Source organism: Ambystoma mexicanum, chromosome 9 (assembly GCF_040938575.1).
Source record: "Ambystoma mexicanum isolate Mex_15411 chromosome 9, UKY_AmexF1_1, whole genome shotgun sequence".
Classification (NCBI taxonomy): domain Eukaryota; kingdom Metazoa; phylum Chordata; class Amphibia; order Caudata; family Ambystomatidae; genus Ambystoma; species Ambystoma mexicanum.
Window position 1 is genome coordinate 568,656,255 of NC_090931.1, and position 22,789 is coordinate 568,679,043.

The following is a 22,789-nucleotide window of genomic DNA, read 5'->3' on the forward strand; positions in this document are numbered from 1 at the left end:
CCTCGCTTGACTATTTTTGAAACTTTAAGATTCCTACAGATTTTTGGTCACAGAATGTTGGCATGTATGCGGTTAATTTAATAAACCTGTCAAGACTAGCGCATATTAACAGCTTAATTACGAAATATTTACTGGTCTGCCATGCTCTAATGAGCACTGCGTTTTTTATTAGGAGGTAGTTACAGCACAGTTCCGCAAAATATATCGGTGTGCTTTACTTCGCCTGTGTCCCGGAACTCGGGTGTTATTTTTTTTGTTAGAGCAAAATCTGTGTTCCTGGCGGACCAGTAAGGGGTGAGGAGGGCGGTAGTCCATTCGGTGACGCAGCATCAGAAACTCCAATCCAGAGGAGAACTCTTTTCTCTGAGGCGAATCGCGGAAGAGTACCCGATTGAACTGGGCGAATCACCATCACCATGGTGACCGAGAAGCGTCCTTGGCGCGTTCAGTGTGCTTGCTTGGGCGGGAGGTGGGGAGCGCGCGTGGACCTCGGGAGACTCTTCTCGGTGTTTGGAAGGGAAGAAGGAACTTTTCATCGACACAAGGGGAACCGGCGAACATGTATTATCCGGGCAGTGAAAGAAGCGGCAACTAATAACCAAATGGATTAAGTGGAGATGCGGCCGAACGTTGGCACCACTTGCAGGGCATCATATGAGCAAACTAGCTGCCGCGGCTGGGTGCCCTGCGTCCGTAAAAAGCAAGCAAGAAAGAACTAGCCGAAGATAGTGTGCTTACTCAAAGCAGCGAAAAACTGCAAAAAAGGGTACGAACTAAGCACGACAACAGCCCGGAGTGCTGTCATTTCCAGTGCAAAAGAAGCCCCCCCCACCCCAAAGGATCAAGCGTGGACTGATCCAGAAGTGTGGGAGTGCAGCCTATGGCATGGGTGGCATTCCACATGACGGAACTGATGCCCACTCTGTCTCTGTGTGCTGTCTAACGCATTGGTGAACACCCAAGACACACTCGGGACTGTGTCTAAGGGCTGGGGGTCAGCTCGAAGCAGGAAGGAGATGGGAAGGACTAGCAGGGAGTGAGTGGAGGGTTGTGAAGTCTCGGTGCGCACTAACGATCACCCGAGGTACACACAGTAATAACGGCCCGGGAATTGGAACCTCTGCAGAGCACAAGGAGTGGGCAAGGAGATATCAGTATGGGTTCGTTACCAACCCCTTCTTGAAAACAAGGGGGTGGGGCAGAGAGCACAACGACACCCAGCCATACTGCAAACCTCTTGAAACATTCAGTAAACGGTGGAAACCTCATTTCTCGCAGTGCATGCATTCTTTGGACCCACTTAATAGCACTCTAGGAAGTGGGAGGTACCCCAACAAGCAGACTGCCCCCCCCCCCCCCCCACCACAAAATATCTTTCAAACAACCAGGAAGTTAAGAAACACCACCGGTAAGAGCACATCACCAACAACCAACCCAAAACCATTAAAGGCTTGAACAAAAGCTTTGGCACGCTGGCAATACTCCAGGAAGCTGCGTAGTACATTAGTGTAAGAAGATCGTTCCACAAGCCCTCGTACCAGTCCTAAAGGAAGCACTCGCACAAGGCTGCATGTCAGACACCCATTTACAAACCGGAAGGCTTCAATGAAAGACGCCCACGTTTGGATGGGTAGGACTCCAAGAACCCTAGTAAAAGTAGTCAGGAACTGAAGAGACGCTGCGTCGGCCAAGTTGCGGAGTCACGTCAGATTCATTCTTGGAAAACCTTTAAGAACACAGAAGGGATATGTAGGAACTTTTTTATGGGCTGGTAAAACTCCCCAAATGTAGAATAACATTCAAGCATGTGTCGGAGAAGTATGTTGTCTGTGCAGATGTAGGCTCCCACCCGCCTCCAGTGCTAGGTTTGAGGCCCTAAGCCTTGCGCACGGGACATGTCCAGGGCACAGTCCGTCGGCTGGAAGATCTAAGTCTGCCGAGACTTCCAGGGAAGCCATGGAGGCTGCCGTAGCCGAGCAGAAAGCGCACGAGGCAGGAAAGGGGAAAGCCAGCAGCAGGCACCACCCCAAGGCCTCTTCGGCGGAAAAGAAAAAACACAGGAAGAAGGACAAGCAGGCCAAGGCAGGAGCCGACTCCAAGAAGCGGAGTCACTCATCCAGCACACCCCCATCAGACGAGACAGGTGGGTGTCCCATTTGATTTGTTCTCCCATGCCAGAGTGGGCCATGTTCGGGCACATAGTGTCTACGCCACAGAGCGTTTTTCAATAGGATTGTGCCATTATAAAAGGCTTCTGTGAATCAGGCCCCTAGTGTCTACTTCAGCTAAAAGGCTCTTCCTATTTGTCCTGCTCTTCTGTGGAGTAAGACTTTTCTAGCCACCAAAAGTGGGTGTTTCAGGTTATGTAGAGGTATTAAGTGGTGGTAATCGGCATCCTATGGGTGAGAGGTGCAGTGGATGTTCTTCTGCAAGAAGTATGATGTTGCACAAGTGATGGTTGCAGTGGTTGTGTTGTGAAGGTTACGTGGTATTCTACAGGCAACTGCTACAGTGTGTGTATTTTGCAAGAGATGTAGTATTACACATGCAGTGTCTGAAATGTTTGTGATGTGGTGTTCTACTGATGAGGGCCGCTGTGGCTTTGACCTGCAAATGAGGTGGTGTGCTACTGGCGATGGCTGCTGTGGCTGGTTACAGTCTTCGAATGATGCGTTATCCTTCTGACTAGGGGTGCAGTGGTTGTGTTATTAGAGAGCTGTTGTATTGTATACGTTAGGACCACAGCGACTATGTTCTGCAAGCATTTTGGAATCCTTCGGGCTAGGGATGAGGTGGTCGCGTTCTGCCAAGAATGTGGCATTCCGCGTGTGGGAATGCAGCATTTGCCTCCTGTAAGTGATGCGATTCCCTGCAGGTAAAGTGTTCAAGGGTTGCGTTCAGATGTGTTTTTGTACATGTATAGCTTACCAATTTAAGTAAAATGATGAAAAATAGGAATAATGGAAAATAAGTACTGCAATCAAAGAACAATATTGAGCTCATTTAAAAGTGATAGAATTAAACACAATATACTAGGTTGAATTCATCATTGAGACCATCAGGAAGAATAGTCTAAGCGCCGTATTCAAAAAGCTTCCAACAGCAAATTCCAAAATTTTACGGGTAGGGAGTTTAACAACTTCCATGACCTGATATTGCAATTTGTCAATGAGTGACTTCTTTCCAACCCAATGTTAATACAGCAGAAGCTTCAAGGATTGAGTCTGAATATTTGATCTGGACTCATTACATCGAAGTTTCACTCTGTGTGACTTTTGATCAACATAGCAAAGTCCACGGGGACAACACATCGTATACCTCACATTCCTGGAGCCGCAGGTGACAAACGTTTTTCAAAGTAATGCTCCCCCCCCACCCATATTTGGATGATAAACCTTGTCCCTTATGATAATAGACCTATAGTTCTGGCAGGAAAAGGTTGCCCCCTTTGGATCATCCCAACATAGCAGGTGGTATGTGAAACGCGGGCATACGTGGGGCAATGTGATGTCCATTATGGAAACTCATATGCGTACTCCTGCATTTTGCTAGAAAGGTTTACAGTAATAAAGAAGGCACCCTCGCACCACAGCTCCTTCTCACCCTTGTTCTCATCAATAATCTCTTTTCTTTCTCTGTACTCTTTTTCTCAAGGTCAACACTAATTTGTGACGCGTGCAGATTCCACACGCGTCGTCCTCTTTAGACAAAATTCCACAGATCTCCCTTCTTTCTAATACCAACTGAACACTTCTTCTACAGACCTAGTTGGCCGCCTCCTGGCGTCGGTGGATGAAGCGCCACTTATTCTAATTGATCAATAACCATGTACAGACTCAGTTCTTATCTCTAGAAAACGTTTATTTAACATACTCTCTTAGATATGTTGACTTCTAGTGCACTCTCCCTGGACGGAGAGAATCCTTTACCAACCCCACTATGTTTCCCTAACTCCATCCCCTGTCCACTATCAGCCTTTTTCCCATCTTGCAATACCTTATCACATTTTCCCTGGCAACACACTGATCTCTCACTATTATGCTTAATCGTTAAACTTCTCTTGGCTTTCCTGTTTCCTGATTCCTCTTGGGCAACACTTACATACCCTACTCATGTTCCAGAGCCCCGCCTACCCCCATACTCGGCCCTAACAGCATTATTTAGAACTTCAATTGCTCTTATGGGATCTGGCCATTTGTTCCCTTCAGACTTGCCCAGGCTAGGTATCTTGACCCTGACACAATCCCCCACGTTTGTCTTAACCAGTGTGGTCGCCTCACATTTATCATAAATAGCTTCATGTTTCACTTTTCTTGAAAGCATTCTGTCTTTGACCTAATTTATATTCACAACTAAGCCCCTTGCTCTACCAAGCATTGCAGTGCAAACTCCTGTTTTCCCGCCTCTTAGCATTTCAAAAGTTGATACCCACATGGTGGAATGAGGTGCAAAGCAATGAGCCACTACTACCTCAATAACGGCTCTCTTCCAATCTGAACCTCCCTCTAGCTTGCCCTAAATACCTTTTTTAATATGTGATTACATCTTCCTACTATTCCATTTGTTTGCAGATTGCACACTGACTTGTGCGGTCTTCAGTACCATTCTTATTTTTCCCCCTCATTATCAACCTATTATAAACGTTTATGTATTCTCTTACACACAACAAACTTTCATTTCCCAGCTACACACATACTTAAAGAAATCAAATTCAACTTTAGCACTGCTTTTACTCCGTTTAACGTGCTATCCTCCTTCATCGCTCTGTCACATTCTTCTTTGGATACTACTCATGGCCCTACTATGAGATTCTATTTCTGTTCGTCTTGTTCATCTTCATCTGTGGCAGTGGGTCAGGATAAACAGACCACTGACTTGGTTTTAAAGCCCGGAAGATATACAATATCAAATTTATGTTCCTGTAAGGATATGACCCACTTCCCGATCATAGACAAGCCTTTGTTTAGTCCTTTGAAAGTTACTACTTCTCTCAATGGTTTATTGTCCGATCGAGCTTCCAAGCTAGGGCTCCATAGGAATTAACACAACGTATCTACCGCCCATTTTATAGGTAATGGTGGAGTCATGCATTTCCCCTTCTTTCAATAGTCTTCAGGCAAGCAGAATAATGTGTTCTTTCCATTACTCCTGTTGCATCAAAACAGCACCCAGACCTTTATTTTAACATCCATCATCACTATGGTTCTTCTTCCTGGTTGGATATGTTCTAGTGGCAGTGCTTTGCTTTCCTGGCCTCATTGAATTCTCTGTCACACGTTACATTCTACACAAAGTTAACTCCTTTTCTTCTTACTTTCTGCAAATTAGCAATGGTGCTCATAAAGTTGGAATTAATCTGGAATAATACTAAGCCATTCCCAAAAATGACAATAATTGTTCCTTGCACCCTAGCCATGAGTATTAATTATGGTGTCCACCAAATTATTTTTTAGGTTCCACTCCCTTCCTGGAAATCACGTGCCAGATATTCAATGTCTTCTCTTTTGAACATATACTTGTCTCTACAGAGAGGCATTCTAGCTTCATTGATAGTTTCCAATGCACATCTTAACCTGTCATCATTTTCTTCATCATTTTTTAATTGTATTAATTTATCATCTTGGAAGAAGATACTAGGTTCGCCCTGAAATGAAAAATATTGAATCCTTTGAAAAAATGCTCCAATGAAACTAGGCAAAATGGCATGGAAACACATTGAGAGAAACCCTCTTTGGTAATATAGGCAGTTATATTCTTAGAGTTCTCATTTAACTTGATTTGAGGTGCACTGGTTTTAGATCCAATGTGGTGAAATACATGGCTTTTTACAGAGTGGTAAATAGCTCTGTTATTTTTGGAAGAGGGTGCCCGTATGGTATAATGCATTCATTGTATGCTCTTAGGTCAATGCATAGACATAGTTTCCCATTTGGTTTATGAACATCTAGTAATGGCGACGCCCATTCCGATGTGATCACCCTTTCTATAATTATATTATAATTGTTCATTTATAAAGCGTTTAATACCAACATGTGGTCTCTAAGCGTGGCATCGGGATTCAAACCTGTTATGCGCTGCATTGTTTTGCTTCCAAGACAAACTCATTGCCCCTGAGCTATCGTTCCTCTTAATACCATGCTTTTCTAGCAGCAAAGTTCAGCTCTCAACTTCTCTAAGTGAAATAGACACAGTGTGTACTTTTTGCACTACTGGAACACAATTTTCTTTCTATCTTATGTTGTGTGCAAAATACTTAAGGACTCTATTTTTTCTTTACATGCTTCTTCATGTCATGCAGGTTCCAAAATGTGTTTATTTCTGCTCTCTCTCTGCATTTGGATCTAACTGCATGGCCAACCTTCTTTGATGTGGCCAACTCAGTAATGGTGTTCTGTCCCTGTCTGACGCATATACTTTGCCTTCAGCACTTCTGTCTTTAAAGGCCAGCTGTGCTTGAAATCATCCAATAAGGTCTGCTCACTTCCTCCATATGGAACTGGTCTAATGTATTTTTTATCAAGTTTGGCATCATACATCCTTTTAGGAATTAAGGTACAATTTACCTCTGAGGAGTAATTTTTTCTAAATTTTTGATATGGATATTGACTCTTGCCGTGGGTTTGTCCATGTCTGCACCATCCTCGCTTTCAGAAAAGACGGCCTCCTAAAATTGTTCACTCAGTTCCTCTACAAGATTTATGCTTGACTTTGTCCTACAGCACATTGCCAAATTACCTTTTCTTTTGTATTTGGCACAAATCAATTTAATCGCTGTGCATGTCTCACAGTGTGACAAATGAAAAGGGCTAGCACACCTGAAACATGTTTTACTATTATCAGTTGTATGGTTATTTGCCGGCTTCCTTTTAATTCCTTTACTCTTGTTCGTTTGTTTATTGTGTATCATATGTGATGAAGACACTGGGCCGGCTGAAGATTCTGATGTTTCCTTTTTGCAAGTTTTCCTTTCTAATTCCTAGATGCACAAACTTTTGTGTTCCACATCCTTTACTACTCTATTACTTCTTCCAGTGGTAGATTACTGTATAAGTAGGGTTGGGCAGAGAAACAATTGTTTATAATTAGAGCCTGCTCCACGTGCACAGGTATTCAGTGGCTATGCCCATAGCCACAATATCAATCACTGTTACCAGGGTTGCATGTGCACTGACGCGCAAATCTCTTTTATTGCCATTGACATTAGTTGTTTGGGGTTATCATCACTCATGATAAATATATTGCATGTACTTATTATACTCATGGAATTTCTAGACAAAAATCATTGGCTTCTTATTCAATACGATTAAGCAGTGCTCTAGATAAGATTGTAAGGTGGGAGTATTTTACTCCCTATTATTTTTCACTTTGAGAGCAAATGTGATTTCAAGTGAGTAAAAAGTATGTGACATCCAGGCAACGTGTGCCAAGACTGTATGGAAATCATTACCATGCAGCAGCTTTCTGCAGTGTGACCGAAAAGCAGGTTTCTCTCAAATGTACCAGATAAAGCACATAGTGAACTGGCACAAACACCCTCTCATAAATGGAACAGATGAGCACTAACAGAGCTTTCCTTGCATTAAAAGAAAGGATACAACAGCTGTATAAGCTTTTTAAAGCTTCACTCACACAGAGCAGGTCAGCTTAAGTAGGGGCTGTGCAGGCTTCACTCACGCAAACAGAAAATGCGAATCGGGGAAAATCTAATGCAAGCTTTAATTATGTAGAACAGGGGAGGGGATCTATGCAAGGTGTAAAGCAAGTGTAGACGATTCCCAAACAGAAAACAGATCAGGATTGTGTCTGCAGAGTAGAAGCTCCTTTCACATAAAACAGGTGTAACAAAGCCTTCAGTAGTGAACACTCCATTCCTAATATAGAAAAGGTATAAGTGAATCATGCTTTCCTCACATAGAATAGGAGACTTGTGAGTCTGAACAATGCAAGATTACCACACTTGGAACAGATACATTGTGGGTCACAACAGTCTGCATTCCACTTTCATAGAGAAAGAACTGCATGGGATGAAGCAGTGCAAGCAACCCCACACTGAAAAGGTAAATTATGGGCCTCACCACAACAGTGCAAGCTATGCTCACATATAACTGAAGCATATATGATATTCTATTTTATTTATATCGCGCCCATACACAAGTGTTTCAGGGCACGATGGGGCAATAGAGGGGTACAAGGGAGGACAAAACATCAATCTTACTAGGCCCAGTGACATTGAGAACGCGCAAGTGCAGGGGAGAGGGAAGAGGGGAGAGTGCAAGGGGCAGGAGAGGAGTGGGAAGTGCTGAACACGAGATCAAAACAACAAAAGGTAGTGTGGCCAACAGGAGGCAAGTGCAAGAATTAAGCAGCTTAATAGGCCTCAACAGTCCAAATTATTGTCACAAAGAACATGCCGAGCATGTGCCTCACCGATGCAGCAGTAGAACCACCTACATAGAACAGGAAGAGTTAATTGCCTCATCAGTGCAAGATCCTCAAAGATGGAGCTAATATAACTTTAATAGCGACCAGTCAAAATACGCAGGCTAACTCTAATCTGAAAACCTTTACATATCAGTATTCAGTAAACCATAATTGGAATGAATTCAGACTTAGAAAAAAGCACATTATTTCTATACCAATTCCCAGCCAGTCTACAGCTGATTCACTTCCTAAAACATGTTGTGGAAGGAAATGTTAATCTAATACTGGGCAATAAATCACTCGATACACCTTTCATTATTTCTCTTAAGGTCTAGCCATTTGATCTCTTCTGTATGTATTTTCATTTTTCAGACACACAAACCTAGCCAATTACATTTTGAATGAATTTTGTGTGTGTTTTGAGGTTCCATAGAAGAATTGACTTTGACTTTTGATGTTTAATATAAGTCCTCTTTTCCTGGAACTACTACTACTTAATGGCACGGCAATGTTATGCACAGAGGTAAGGACTCTGCTAAATTCTTTGCCTAATTTCATGGTCAAATTTTGGCTGGATATAATTAATGATATGGTATTTATATAGCTCTCTACATAGAACATATTTACATACAATTATCACCCAACCGAAGTTGGTACTCATTTATCGACCTGGGAAGGATGAAAGGCCGAGTTGGTCTTGCTGGAATTCAAACCTAACATCCTTCAGAGATCGGTAAATTGACTATCTACTGAGGTATAGTAATCACAATGCCTAGAAGTTGGACAAACCATTCTTAAATCACTAGATAAAAATTAAATACCTATCTGGATGATTACTACAGGGACAGGTTTTGCTGAGCTTCTATTTCAATTACAAATGTAAATTTTATTTTTGTTTATTTTTTAACAACGCTTTCACTTCCTGAAGAGTCGGGTTTTGCATGTTTTAATTGTAGTCTTGAAGATTTGAAAGAGGCTGGTAACACCTGTGATTGGTGTAATGATAATCACCCTTAAGCAAGTACTCTGCTGCCACTGACCATTTATAGTAATATACCCCATTGACTGCAAGTTAACTAAAGTTGTATGGATGTAAACTAGACCTTGAATACTCATTTTACACACTGTTTTTATAATTAGAGTGTACATTAAATCGTAAGTGTAAACATGATTTGCCTCTGCAAGGGTGTAAAATGTATGCAACAGGCAACAAAAACATGACAATACTTGAAAATGAACAGGACCCATTAGAAACAAGACAGTTGTTCAACAAAGAGGCCTGGTTTCAAACAATGTATTTACATTTGTGCCTTCTCTTGCACAATAATGTGTATTGGCACCCTGGCATGGGGAGCCAACCAATCAGGTGGCTTGGAACGGAGGCTTGAATCGGGGATGAAAGCCTGCGTTCCATGCCGCCTGACGACCCACTCCTCCACCACCATCTTCCCCCACCCTCCGTCCCCCCATTTTTTCATTTTCGCCCCCCCCATCTTGTTTCGACGGCGGCAAGTACTGCAGCCGCTCTCTTCCCTTGGCTCCCGCAAGCTGCCATGGAAAGGGAAGCGGGGCTCCATGCGGAGCCCCGCTTCCCTTTTCATGGTGGCCATCTTAAGACAGTATTTGCAGTCATTGAATGGGATGCACGAGACGTTCTGTTCATTGACTGATAATACTTTTTTTTAACACCCGTGTTACTGCTTTGGTAGCCCGGGGTGCTAAAGGCCTTAAGCCCCTGTTTATGGTGCTGTAACAGGGGCTAACGGCCCAGAGCCCTCGTTAATGGCCCTTGCTTTGATCGGGCCCTTAAATTGGGCTGCCGGGTCGACACCACATTGGTTCATCTTGATGATACATTCACACAGCACAGCTACTCTGAAAAATACTTTTGTGCAATACTGGTTTGCTTTCACTGAAAAAAAGGATAATTAGTTACAAAAGATTATTCTCAATTGTAGCTCAGTTTTCCATCTTATTAATTATACGATCATGAAACGGTAGGAAAATAAATATGCACAATGCTTCTGTTTGCTCCATGAACATCTTCACACGAAACACAGCAGACACTGAACACAAAGAACCCATTTCTTATATCATTGTGTGCTGCTTCTTTCTGAAAGGCTTCAGAAAAAACATGTCTGTTTCAGAGGCTTTTCTACATGGCTTGCAATTACATCCTTGTAGATAGAAACCAGAGCGATTCTTTTGATTTTTATCAAGTAACCTGACCTTTGCACTGCCCTCTGCTCCAAACCTGTGCATCCATTTTCACAGGAAAAAAATAAAGTTGTCATATTTACAAGATTTTAATGTGTACAAAGGCCTGGTACAACGCTTATCTGGAGTCCTGAAATTAAACTTTGGTTTATTCAATCCTCACCCAATCTTAAACTGACCCGTGTTTCAACATCTTAGGTCTTTTTCAAGGCTTTTTTTTTTTTTGCATCTTATTTTAAAAGAACAGTGAAAATAAATGTAATTATTTAGTACATAATTCTATAAATGTTCAATGCGTTGGTTATTTCTCACATTTATCAATGATGTGTCAATATATTTGAATTAGTCATATTACTGGCCTACCTCTATATCAGTTGCCCATAATTTTAGGAATTATTGTACATAATTTCAGTTATTGTTATCTTTTCAAACTCCTCATTGCCAAGCAGATGCTGTATGTAACTGTTCCATTTATCTTAAACATCTAAAATTATAGTACTTTTTCGCATTGGTGTCTCCCCCCCCCCCCCCCCCGCGCCCTGTGGAGTAGTATCCCAAGGCTTCTTTCCCATAAAGCAGACTATAGACACAGTTTCTTTAATCTGAGATAATATATCTGTGGTAGTTGGCATGTGTTCCACTCAGAATGTTGGGAGGTCATCAAAGAATGTGGAATGTAGGGGTTGTCAATTGGTGAAGAGGACCTCCTTCTGTTGGTTGATGGAGGCTGGGATGCAGGGTTATACAATAAAACCTACTTCCAATACTCATCCTGGTTTGCCGTGCCTGCTTCAATTTGATGATGAGGATGATGGATGTTTCGGGTAGGTCTGTGGTGCAGGTGCAAGTCGGCGGAACATGTACTTGTACTCGCAGGTGGCATTAAATACACAGTGAGGGGGGCCCTGAGGGCGGGCTCGTGTTGGCGAGTTGCAGTGGTGCCAGTGGCTGGGAGAAGGAAGGACTGCACTTCCTGAAAGTGATTGGAGTAAAACGGTTCGACTGGAGGCAGGAATAAGGTGCTTGAGCACTCGCGGGCTAGAGGAAAGGACCCGCAAGCGTCGGGAAGCATGCAACAGTCATCTTGGTTGCCTTGGAAACCCACTCATTGCTCTGGGTTGATCTTCTTTGTTCCAGTGGATTTGAATTATATATTCTTTTTTTTCTCTTCTTGCTTATGGTTTGTCACTCTGCACCAGCTAACAGGTTCAGTGTGGGGGCAACTGACGGTGAAAGGAGTTTGTGAAGGAGGAGTTGAGAAGGAATTGTCTGAAGTTTTCAGGAAGATGATGAAGAGGAAAGCTTGGATGATGAGGAGTGATTAGTACTTGTGCAGGAGAATAAAGGGGATTATTCTCAAATGAAGTGCCTGAGTTGCAAGATCAGGATAGATGGTTTCCAGGTCATGGTTCTGGTGGACAGCTGTTCACCCTACACAATAGTATCAGAAACCAGGTGGAAGGAACTGCAGGAAGCCGGGTTATGTGGAGAGCTCAATAGATCAAACATCAGAACTATGTGTGGGGCAAGCGGTTTTTGGTGAGAACGGATCATAAGCCATTGGTGGGGGTGCTTTCAGTCAAAGGTGTATATATATGATGAGGGCCACACCTAGGATCACAAGGTTGTGTTTGAGAGTACAGGAATATGATTTTAAGGTACAGTATGTACTTGGTTTTATGAATAGGGTAGCTATTTTCTTTCACGGGTGCCTTTGGAAGGAACAGGGAATTCAGAAGTTGTAGAGGAGGAAGAGAGACTCATGGTGCCATTCCTTGAGCAGGTTTTTGCAGATTAATATGTAGTGATTAAGAAAGGGGAGTGGAAGGATAGATTGGAGGAGGATCCTCTGCTTGGTACGATAATGTTGTGGACGAAACAGGGTTTGCAAAAGACTTCTCTAATGATTTAAAGGCATACTGTGAAATTAGGGACCAGTTGACGTAGGACGATGTTTTGTTGAGGGAGGGGTATTGGTTGTACCTCCGTGTTTTCGAGAGAAGCTTATCAACAAAGCGCATGAAGGGCATTTTGGCACGACATGCAGCAAGCGGAAGTTGAGTGGGAGGTATTGGTGCCCAGCAATGGATGTGATGATGGAGAAGGTGATTAGGGAGTGTGGTGCGTGTCACAGCTGTGCTAAGGCGTTGAAGACTTACAGACAAGAATTGTTGTCACTGCAGTTGCCTGAGGGGGCGTGGTCGCGGGTGGCCATTGACATTTTGGGTGCGTATGAAATGTTTGGGAAAGAGCATAGGTTCTTGATTGTTCTGGTAGATCATTTTTCGAGGTGGCCGGAGGTGAAGTGGGTCAAACTAATCTCTAGTGATGTAGTAATGAAGTACCTGGGACAGGTGTTTAGGAGAGAGGGTTTTCCTGTGGAAGTGTGGATTGATAATGGTACCCAATTTAAAAGCGCAGAGATGGCAGAGTATGCTAGGAAGAGGGGTTGTAAATGGAAGTTCACGTCCTTGCATAGGCCTCTGTCTAATGGTGTAGTTGAGCGTTTTAACAGGGTGTTGGTGGGAGTGATTCAACAGACGGTGAGGAATGGTATGGAGGTGAAAGAGGCGTCTCTGAGGTTCTTGTGGAATGTAAGAGTATCCCCCCAATGGGGGCACACAGGTGTCGCCGTTTAGGATTATGAGAGGCAGGCCAACACAGGTCTTAATCCTGCATGGGTGAACACAATGACTAAAGGTGGTGATGTAGCAGGGAGTGCCCAGGGAATTGTAGATTTTGATACCAGTTTGAGGGAAAGGATGAGTGAGGCAGAAAGGAGAAACGTGTTATTGCAATGAAAAATTGGGTCGTAAAACAAAAGTGAGTCTTGAGGTGATGGTTAGGTCATGGGTGCCTGTGAAAAAGGGGTGTGCATACTGCCAAAGGAAGATCAACATTTTCAGAGACCAGGAAAGTTCTTGAGTGTTTGGGCAATGCTGTTAGGGTGGGTGATGGGTCCATTTGGAATTTGGATTGAGTGGTAGAGGTGGAAGGTATTGACAATGGAGTTGTGCATGGTTGGAAGTGTGCAGGGCTGGAAGATGTTCAGAGATGATCGGGGAGCAGGAGCTGGGGTTAACGGGGGTGGAGTAGGCTCTGCCCCTGTTAGCGTTAGCAGTGATTGTGTCAGTGCTGGGAGGAGAAGAGAACTGGTATGGATGAAGGATTACATTAGGTGATTATGGGTTATGTATTAGGATGTTATTATTGATTTTATTCCGGGTTATGTCTTTTTGTTGAACTACTTGTTACATGGGTTATTCGGGGCAGCATGCAATATTAATGTTATGCAGTTTCATTAATTCTCTCATTGTTTCATTATTGTTCTGTTTGTTTTCATGTATTGTTATGTTCTAGCTTTTGGGGGGGGGATGGATGGTAGCTGTCACGGGTTCCATTCAGAAGGTTGGGAGGTGGTCATAGAATGTGGAATGTGGGGGTTGTCAGTTGGTGAAGAGGACCTCCTGCCTTTGGTTGATGAAGGCTGGGCTGCAGGGGTATACATTAAAACCTACTTCCAATGCTCATCCTAGTGTGCCGTGCCTGCCTCAATATCTTTAAATGTACTTAGCCTTGTGGGTGGCGCCCGCTCCTGGCTAGGGAGGGCTGAAGCCCTCCCACTTTGAGCAGAAGGCTCTGTTGTGATGCCCAGCCTGGTGTTCTGACAGCAAAGGGTGAAACAGCAGGAGCCTGGCAAATTTCTCACCTCAGAGCACAGTGTATTTATTTACTTTAAACAATCTTTAAGGTGATGGCGGCAGCAGCAGCAAACGTATAGTGGTAGGGGACAAAAGCCTGCCAACGTTTTACAAATGGACACCCCCCTCTATGATGCAGCCAAAGGCATAACTGCTGCTCCAATGATTACCATCTTTATGAAAGTAAAAGGCCTCTGAAGTGGGGTGAAAGGTTAATCTAATAGGTAAAATGAAGGTGTAATATCGATTCAGCCTCCTGAACTCATGGAAGGGGAGGTGGTGGGGGGGGGGGAGTCGACAGTGCTAATGGTTCAATTGAGCAACTCATTAACAGATTTACAAACTGCCATTCAGCCCCACACCCCAAATGTGTAGGCTGGCTCCGCCCCTGCTTATTCTCACTTTAAATCCTTGGCCGCTTTCTCACCAAGTTTCCTCTATAGTGACCGTGAAACTGAAAACTGCTTACAAGTGGTTGTTTATCATGTGAAAACAAGAAAGTATTATCAACTAAAGATACGCTATTTCAAGCGTGCTCTCTTTCGGCACGGTTGTTGTAATCCTACATGGTGATGCATTATTACTTCACATGAATGCCACATGGTGGCGCCATTGCGATATATAATGCCCGCGCTACTTGTTTTCAAGAAATGTTATCGCTTTTTATAATGCATTGCATTCCCTCTTCTGTCCCATCTCGCTCTGTGGCTCGTCATTTTAGATATATAACATGATGCATAATACAGTCTGTCAAAAATATTGTTTGCTTGCATACCACAGCCAAAATATACAGAACGCACACGCTGATACAACAAACGACCCTTTTGACAGCACACCGCTCCCAGCACGGGAACTTCTTTGCCGTATGTCTCAGCCGCTAATTGGAGTGTGTAGATCAGGTGCGTGGCAGGCAGTATCAGCTAGTGCCTTGCGCACGAGACACACAGTCGTGGCGCCAATGAACTATGCTCTTTAGGAAACATTGCTTACTCTGTCTTTCGAAAAAGCCTTCATAATGCCAGCATTTCTAACAGGTAATCTTTAAATCTTTATTATTCCTGGTCGATGTTGTGTCCTCTTTCTATGGACATGTTGTTCATCGTTGTTATTTATGTCCGTTCTTCTTGTTCATGAAAAGGTTGTGGCGTGGCCACGAGAAAGGAAGAGGCGGGGCCACCGCCTCCGACGCCAGTTTGGCGCCGGCAATAAAGAAAAGCAGATCTTACTGCCCTGGCTCCCGCGTCTCATTGTGTGCCTGTGATTTATTTAAGCATATTACATTGTACGGAGCTCCGATCATCATCGGAACTCATTACTCAAGTTCCGACGTCGTCGGAACTTAACATTGGCGACGAGGACGACCCACCCACACCCACCTGCAGGCAGCTCCAGCGTCGCGTGTGGGCCGCGGAGGAACGCCGCAGCTTCCGGCACGGCAGCACATCATTCGTTTCGTCGGCGACGCGCCAAGCAATAGAGGCGGTGGAGGGAAAGCTCCCGCCAACTCACACGCTGCAGGACGGAAGCCTCGCAGCACAAAATTTAAGGGCCACCTGCTGTCCATGACGCCCCATGCAGGCCAGGTCACCGCTAGCCCCTACATTCAGCCGGCGAGGCAGCACTGATGAAGGCAGTGGAGGTGGACCCTCAGCACACGCCACTCCAGTGAGTAAAGTGCCACAGCAGCGCAGCTCCACCGCACACATTCACGAGCAGCGCAGCCCAGCCATACCAACCAACATGTCGGCAGACAATATTGACAGCGGCCTACAGAGCCCCCAAGCCAGCTCCACTCCGAGAACAGCCAGCAATGGAGAGGACAACTCCTCTGAATCTCTGCAGCTACAAGCAGTCCCTCACTTTGACATGACTGATACCAACAGCCTGGCACCCAGATGGGCTCGCTGGCTAAAAGAACTCCACATTTACATCGATGCTTCAGGGGTGAGAGAAGAACGCCGTTTGAGAGGCATCCTGCTTCACTCCCTGGGTCCCGTGGTGCGGGACATCGTGTTCGAAATGCCTGAGGCCAACACTAACTCGTTTCAAGGCATAATTGACTCATTAAATGCGTACTTCGCACCCCTACGGAATGTCGACTACGAGAGACATGTCTTCCACACTACGACACAAGACAAAGATGAAAGCATGGATAATTTTATCATGAGGCTAAGGAAAAGGGCCAAGTACTGCGACTTTGACAAATACTCCACTGAAGAAGCACTAAAATCACAAGCCATTGCAGGGTGCGGGTCCCCTGATTTTCGCAGAAAATTGCTACAAAAGAGCAGGACGCTGGAAGAGATCCTTCAAATTGCAAGAGCAGACGCTGCACTAACCCTACAAACTGAGTCTCTAGGTAATATCTCCATCACGCAAAACGCCAAGTCAGCGTCTCTCTGCCCCATCCGCACGCCTGTTGGCTCGTCAGAACAAAAGAAATGCTATCGTTGTGGATTTCGTTTTCCCCATGTAGGCCCATGCCCTGCGATCGGACATCAGTGTGATAAATTTGGGGGGGAAAACCACTTCCAGTCCGTCTGCAAGAACATTAAATTCCTCCAAGGCTCAGGAAGCACGAGAGAAGCCGGGAGAAAAGAAGGTGGACGCTCCAGGCGGGAAAGCCCGCGCAAATATTCACATCGAGGCTCCACGCATGGGAGGAGGCGCTCTCACAGTTCAGCGAAGGAATATGTGTCATCCTCGAGAAGGCGAGAAGAAAGGAGAGAGAGAGAAACGTCTAACCACCGAGAGAGCAGACGTCACTCCCCGCACCGCAGAATAAGACAAAGGATCAGATATGTGGATGATTCGCCTCAGGACAGACAGACAACCAGGTCATCTTCATCCAGTGGAGAAAGAAAACTAGCATACATGCATGCAATCGGAAATGCCACAGCGGCTGAATACAGCCCGACCCTGCTACTCCAATTGAATGGCCAAAACCTAGAATTTCTGATCGACACAGGTGCCACTGTGAATGTTATTATCGACATCATATACAAATCGCTGGAAATCAAGAAAGACTTAAAGAAAGCTGACACGCTAATATACCCTTACGGGTCCAACAGACCGCTAGACTGTATAGGAATGTTCAACGCTCACTGTCACTACAAGGAGAAGAGCCAGAAAGTAAAAATATATGAAATCAAAGGGGAAGTTCCGGGAGGAAGCATCCTAAGCTTCCGCAAAGCGATACAAATGGGTCTCATCAGCATCATGTATCAGATCATGTCTGCATACACCTCCAGCGCCAAAGACATGATACAAAAGATATTTCCTTCACTCTTCAAAGGACTGGGGTGTTTAAAGGATAAGCAAATCAAATTACACATCAATCAACAGGTAAAACCCATTGCTCAACATTACCGGGGCATTCCCCTCAATATACAACGGCAAGTAGAAGATGAGATTCACTCACTACTCCAACAAGGCATAATCGAACCAGCGTGAGGCCCGACTCCATGGGTTTCACCAATAGTCCCGGTACCCAAGAAAGATGGCACCTCCAAGATACGCATCTGCGTAGACATGCGTGCTCCAAACGTAGCCATTGAAAGAGAACGACATCTAGCTCCACGCATGACTGACATGATACACCTTCTGCATGGGGCCACCATCTTCTCGAAGCTCGACCTGAATAAAGGCTACCATCAACTTGAACTTCACCCGTCATCACGATATATAACCACATTCTCAACTCATCTAGGACTCTTCAGATATAAGAGACTAAGTTTCGGAGTATCATCTGCGGCCGAGATCTTTCAGAATGAAATACATCAAATAATCAAACACATTCCACACTGCCTAAATTACAGTGATGATATTCTTATCTTCGGCACGTCCCAAGAAAGTCATGATGACACGCTAAGAAGGGTCTGCATGGCGCTAGAAAATGCCAACCTCACGCTCAACCCGGAAAAATGTGAGATTAACAAGACCACACTCAAGTTCTTTGGACACATATTTTCGAACAAGGGCATGCGGCCAGATCCAGAGAAGGTACAAGCCCTGGTGGATGCCCCCACTCCCACTTCTTCATCGGGTATACGATCATTTCTGGGCATGGCGAGCTATTGCACGAGATATATTCAAGACTTTGCGTCAGTGAGCACCCCGTTAAGAGTTCTCACAGGCAAAGACCAGGAATTTGAATGGACAACAGAATGTGAAAAGGCATTCCAGGAAATCAAACGACGCATATCATCAGCTTCGTGCATGGCATACTACGACCCCGATTACGACACGGAACTCACTGTGGACGCCAGTCCCGTAGGACTGGGTGCCATTTTAGCTCAATCCAGACCGGGAGCACCACCCAACTCACCCAAGCGTATTGTAGCCTATGCCAGTCAGAGTCTATCAAAGGCAGAATGCGCGTACTCGCAACCTGAAAAGGAAAGTCTCGCAGTTGTATGGGCGTGTGAGCACTACCACCTTTTCTTATATGGCCGCCCATTCACCGTCGTGACCGATCACCAAGCACTGACCACGATATATGGCAAACCCACTGCCAAAATGCCACCCCGAATTGCCAGATGGGGTCTGCGTCTACAAGAATATTCTTTCAAAATCATACATCGCCCAGGGAAAGAAAACAACCCTGCTGACTTTCTCTCCAGATACCCACTACCAGCTCAAGTGGAACGACAGTCCATAAAAGCAAACCAATACATTAACTTCTTAGTTAACAATGCACTTCCAAAGCATGTCTCCATTGCTCAACTTGTGGAAGCCACATCTGCAGACAAGCTGATGCCCATCATAAAGGCGTGTCTGCGAACGGGCCGGTGGCATGTCAAAGAACTGACAGAAGCAGAAAAGGCTCAACTTCGTGTTTTCAAACTGATACGTCACTCATTATCCGTGTCTCCAGAAGGATTGCTCCTCAAAGAGAACCGAATTATAATCCCCACCAGCCTGCAGAAACAAATATTGGACATAGCTCACGCTGGCCACCGTGGAATAGTGTCCACCAAGAGACAACTGAGAACAAAGGTCTGGTTCCCAAAACTGGATGAACAAGTGGAACAGATCCTAGGTAACTGCCTCACCTGCCAAGCGGTGGGGACCCGAACATTCCCAGCACCCCTCCAACCGTCAGAGATGCCTCCGCAAGTGTGGGACCGAGTGGCCGTAGACATGTTTGGACCCCTGGCAAACGGGAAATACGTGCTGGTAATTGTGGACGAAATGTCACGGTTCCCAGAGGTACATCTCATTCACTCAACAAGTGCCCAAGCTGTTATACCTGCTTTGGACAAGACCTTTTCTGATTATGGCATACCCTCAATAGTAAAGTCAGACAATGGCCCGCCATTCAGTGGTCATGACTTCGCAATGTTCGCGGAACACCTTGGCTTCCAGCATAGAACAGTCACACCACTGTGGCCACAAGCAAACGGAATGGCTGAGAAGTTCATGAGCTCTCTCAAGAGAACTCTCCAAGTATGCTCTATCACAAATCGTTCATTCATGCAGGCCATCTGCACCCTCCTACGCGAATGCCGGAACACTCCACACAGCACCACAGGGGTGTGTCCGTCCACGCTAATGTTCGGGCGCATCATACGAACGCAACTGCCCCACAATCCCCATGCCCAACCGTCGCCAACCGCTGTTGGTGACGCCATCAAAAGAGACAAGCAGAGCAAAGAAATGACAAAAGCATACACTGATCAAAAGAGACAGGCCAAACCTTGTCACATTCAAGTGGGCGACCTGGTGTTAGTAAGGCAAGAACAAAACACCAAGGACACCCCGGCGTTCAGACCTGAACCGTTAGAGGTGACGCACGTCAACGGCTCCATGATAACAGCAGCCAGTCCAAAAGGGACCATTACGAGAAACTCGTCATTCTTCAAGAACTTTGAGGGACACTCCGAACAGATCACTGATCGCTCGAGGACTGACTATGAATCATCAGATGTGGAGTCAGAGTACCAGGTGGAAGTACGAGACGCGGACGACAGCGACAGTGACACACCCGTGCACTGGGAGAAGACACCACGGAGAAGCCCATCCAAAAGGACCATTCGCCGACCCACTCGGTGGATAGAAGAAATGAAATAACGTGCGCTCCTCATTTAAGCGGGGGGGAGATGTTGTGTCCTCTTTCTATGGACATGTTGTTCATCGTTGTTATTTATGTCCGTTCTTCTTGTTCATGAAAAGGTTGTGGCGTGGCCACGAGAAAGGAAGAGGCGGGGCCACCGCCTCCGACGCCAGTTTGGCGCCGGCAATAAAGAAAAGCAGATCTTACTGCCCTGGCTCCCGCGTCTCATTGTGCGCCTGTGATTTATTTAAGCATATTACATTGTACGGAGCTCCGATCATCATCGGAACTCATTACTCAAGTTCCGACGTCGTCGGAACCTAACAGTCCACATCTTCCTCGTCCCAGTCTATGCCAGTGAGGGGTGCCACCCCTAGTCGGGTACATTTTTTTTTTAACAAGCTTTATTTAAAAATTGTTTAAAAGTTCCTCCTCTTCCATGCCCCGCCTGGTTTGGGATATATAACGTTGGTCGAACCCCCCCCCCCCCGTCCCTGTCCTATATGTCGCAAAGTCCACCTTGATTCAAGCCATGCTTCCAAGAGGGTGGGAGGGAACGGGACTCGGACAAGGACGATGTGGACTTGGAGTAATGCAGATAACCAGTAAGTAATGCGGCGGGCTGTACCTTATCGTCCAATCTTTCTCATCCCAGTCTACACCAGTAAGCAGACACTTAAGTGCGTTTTGCATCATACTGCGCCTCTTATTTTAAGGATCATTATCACACACACACACACACACACATGTAGTGAGATTGCTGGATCGCAGTGCAGAGCAATGTTTCTGATTCATCTTTGATGAGCATTTCATAACAGCAAACTAAAATTGAGAAAGGTGCAGAGGTGGCATATTTCAGAGGTGGCAGCCCACCCTTCAGCTCGGCCCTGCAAGCCGCCATTCCTCGAGTGGACTCGCCATGGATGACTGGTGGTAAGGAAGCATCTTGTGTTTTGTAGGCTAAGACACTGCCCTCGCTCATCCACCTGCTGCAAGCAGAGGCTGACGGCTGGTACTCTTGTGACCGGGACCAAATGAAACCAGCAAGGAACCCCCGGGCAGAAGCCAGCGGAGCTATCCAGATGGATAGAGACAGCCGCCCCGCACCCAGAGTGTGCATTGAAATCCCATCAAAAGCCAAGAGAGATGGGGGGGGGGGGAAACATATTCCTGAGTAGCATGAAACTCGGAGGTGAATTTATCTGCATCAGAGAAACCAGTGAGCTGTTGCATGGCAAGGCCTCCAATTTAACCAAGGCGAAGAAACGCCACTTTCAAAGTTTAACAGCTTGAGATGAACCTTGATTAAGGGTGCCTTCTGCCAGGCTAGCAGTGGCATGGGGAGATCCCAAGGTGGCAACTTTGGCCGTGATGGGGAACGGGGCAGGAAAAAGGACTTCAGCAATCTAGAGACATGAGGCCTACTGACAAGAGCCTGCCCCGGAAGTGCCGAACTGCTGTGCCGTCAGGCGGGAAATCACCCAAGCCCTTGAGACACCATCTTTCCAAAAAATGAAGGCAAGAAAGCGGAAGGTGGCTAGATTTCGCACACAACCTGCAAAAAAGAGCCCCAGTGCCTGTCGTACAGCTGAGGGGTCCACAGCTTTCTGGCCGTTTGAAGGGATATTGCCCTCTCATGACAGAGAAGCTTAATGCCTTTAATCCTTCCGGATCAGGCGCCAAACTGAAAGGTTTAACTGCCGCAGAGCGGCCAGGGGGAGACGGCCATCTCAGCAGCAAAGGAACGATTAGGAGGACCCATGGAGGAAGGGAGGCCAACCGAAGCACCAGAGGGGGCCAGAGTTTCCTTTTCCGGAGGGGATAAGCAAGCGCACCTTACCCCCTCTGTCTGGATTTTTGACAAGACTTGTGGAATCGGGGAAATCGGAACAAAAGAGTACACAAACTTCTGAGGCCACAAGCTGGACAGACCATCCAACCCCCAGGCTGAGAGTTGGCCTCGGATGCCATCCGGTCTATCCAGTGGACCCCCAACTGACTGCCAATTGGCCAAAGCACCAAGGGCTCCAGAAGAAACTCCCAGAAGGAGGGGAAGAGTCTCAGGGAGCCTGCTGGCAGATGTCTTTCCCAAGGATGTATTAGGCAGATAGGGTCCTGAGGTGGAGCTCTAACCCTGAACAGCTGAGTGGACATAACCTACCAGCGTAGCGCATAGGGACCAGCGCTGATGGTTTATATAACACTTAGACACCACGCTGCCCATGCAGATACCCCCCCTGAACCCCAGCAGTAGGGAGTCAAACCCTTGGAGAGCATGCCTGATTTACCAGCACTCACTCCAGTTTGATTAGTTGGTCGTTTTCTTCAGGGACCACCATCCCTGGGGAGATCTGCGATTCAAGTTGCTCCCCATCCTTGAAGACTGGCATCTGCA

General features: G+C 45.7%; 1 protein-coding gene across 1 annotated transcript in view; it reads left to right on the forward strand.

Annotated features, from left to right (window-relative positions):
• The first annotated feature begins 421 nt into the window (after positions 1 to 421).
• LIAT1 (ligand of ATE1) overlaps positions 422 to 22,789 on the forward strand; it is a 54,819-nt gene continuing 32,451 nt past the window's right edge. The window contains exon 1 of the mRNA XM_069615166.1: positions 422 to 2,143. Within this exon, the coding sequence (XP_069471267.1) occupies positions 1,957 to 2,143 (187 nt within the window). The 5' untranslated portion in view covers positions 422 to 1,956. The remainder of the gene's footprint in view (positions 2,144 to 22,789) is intronic.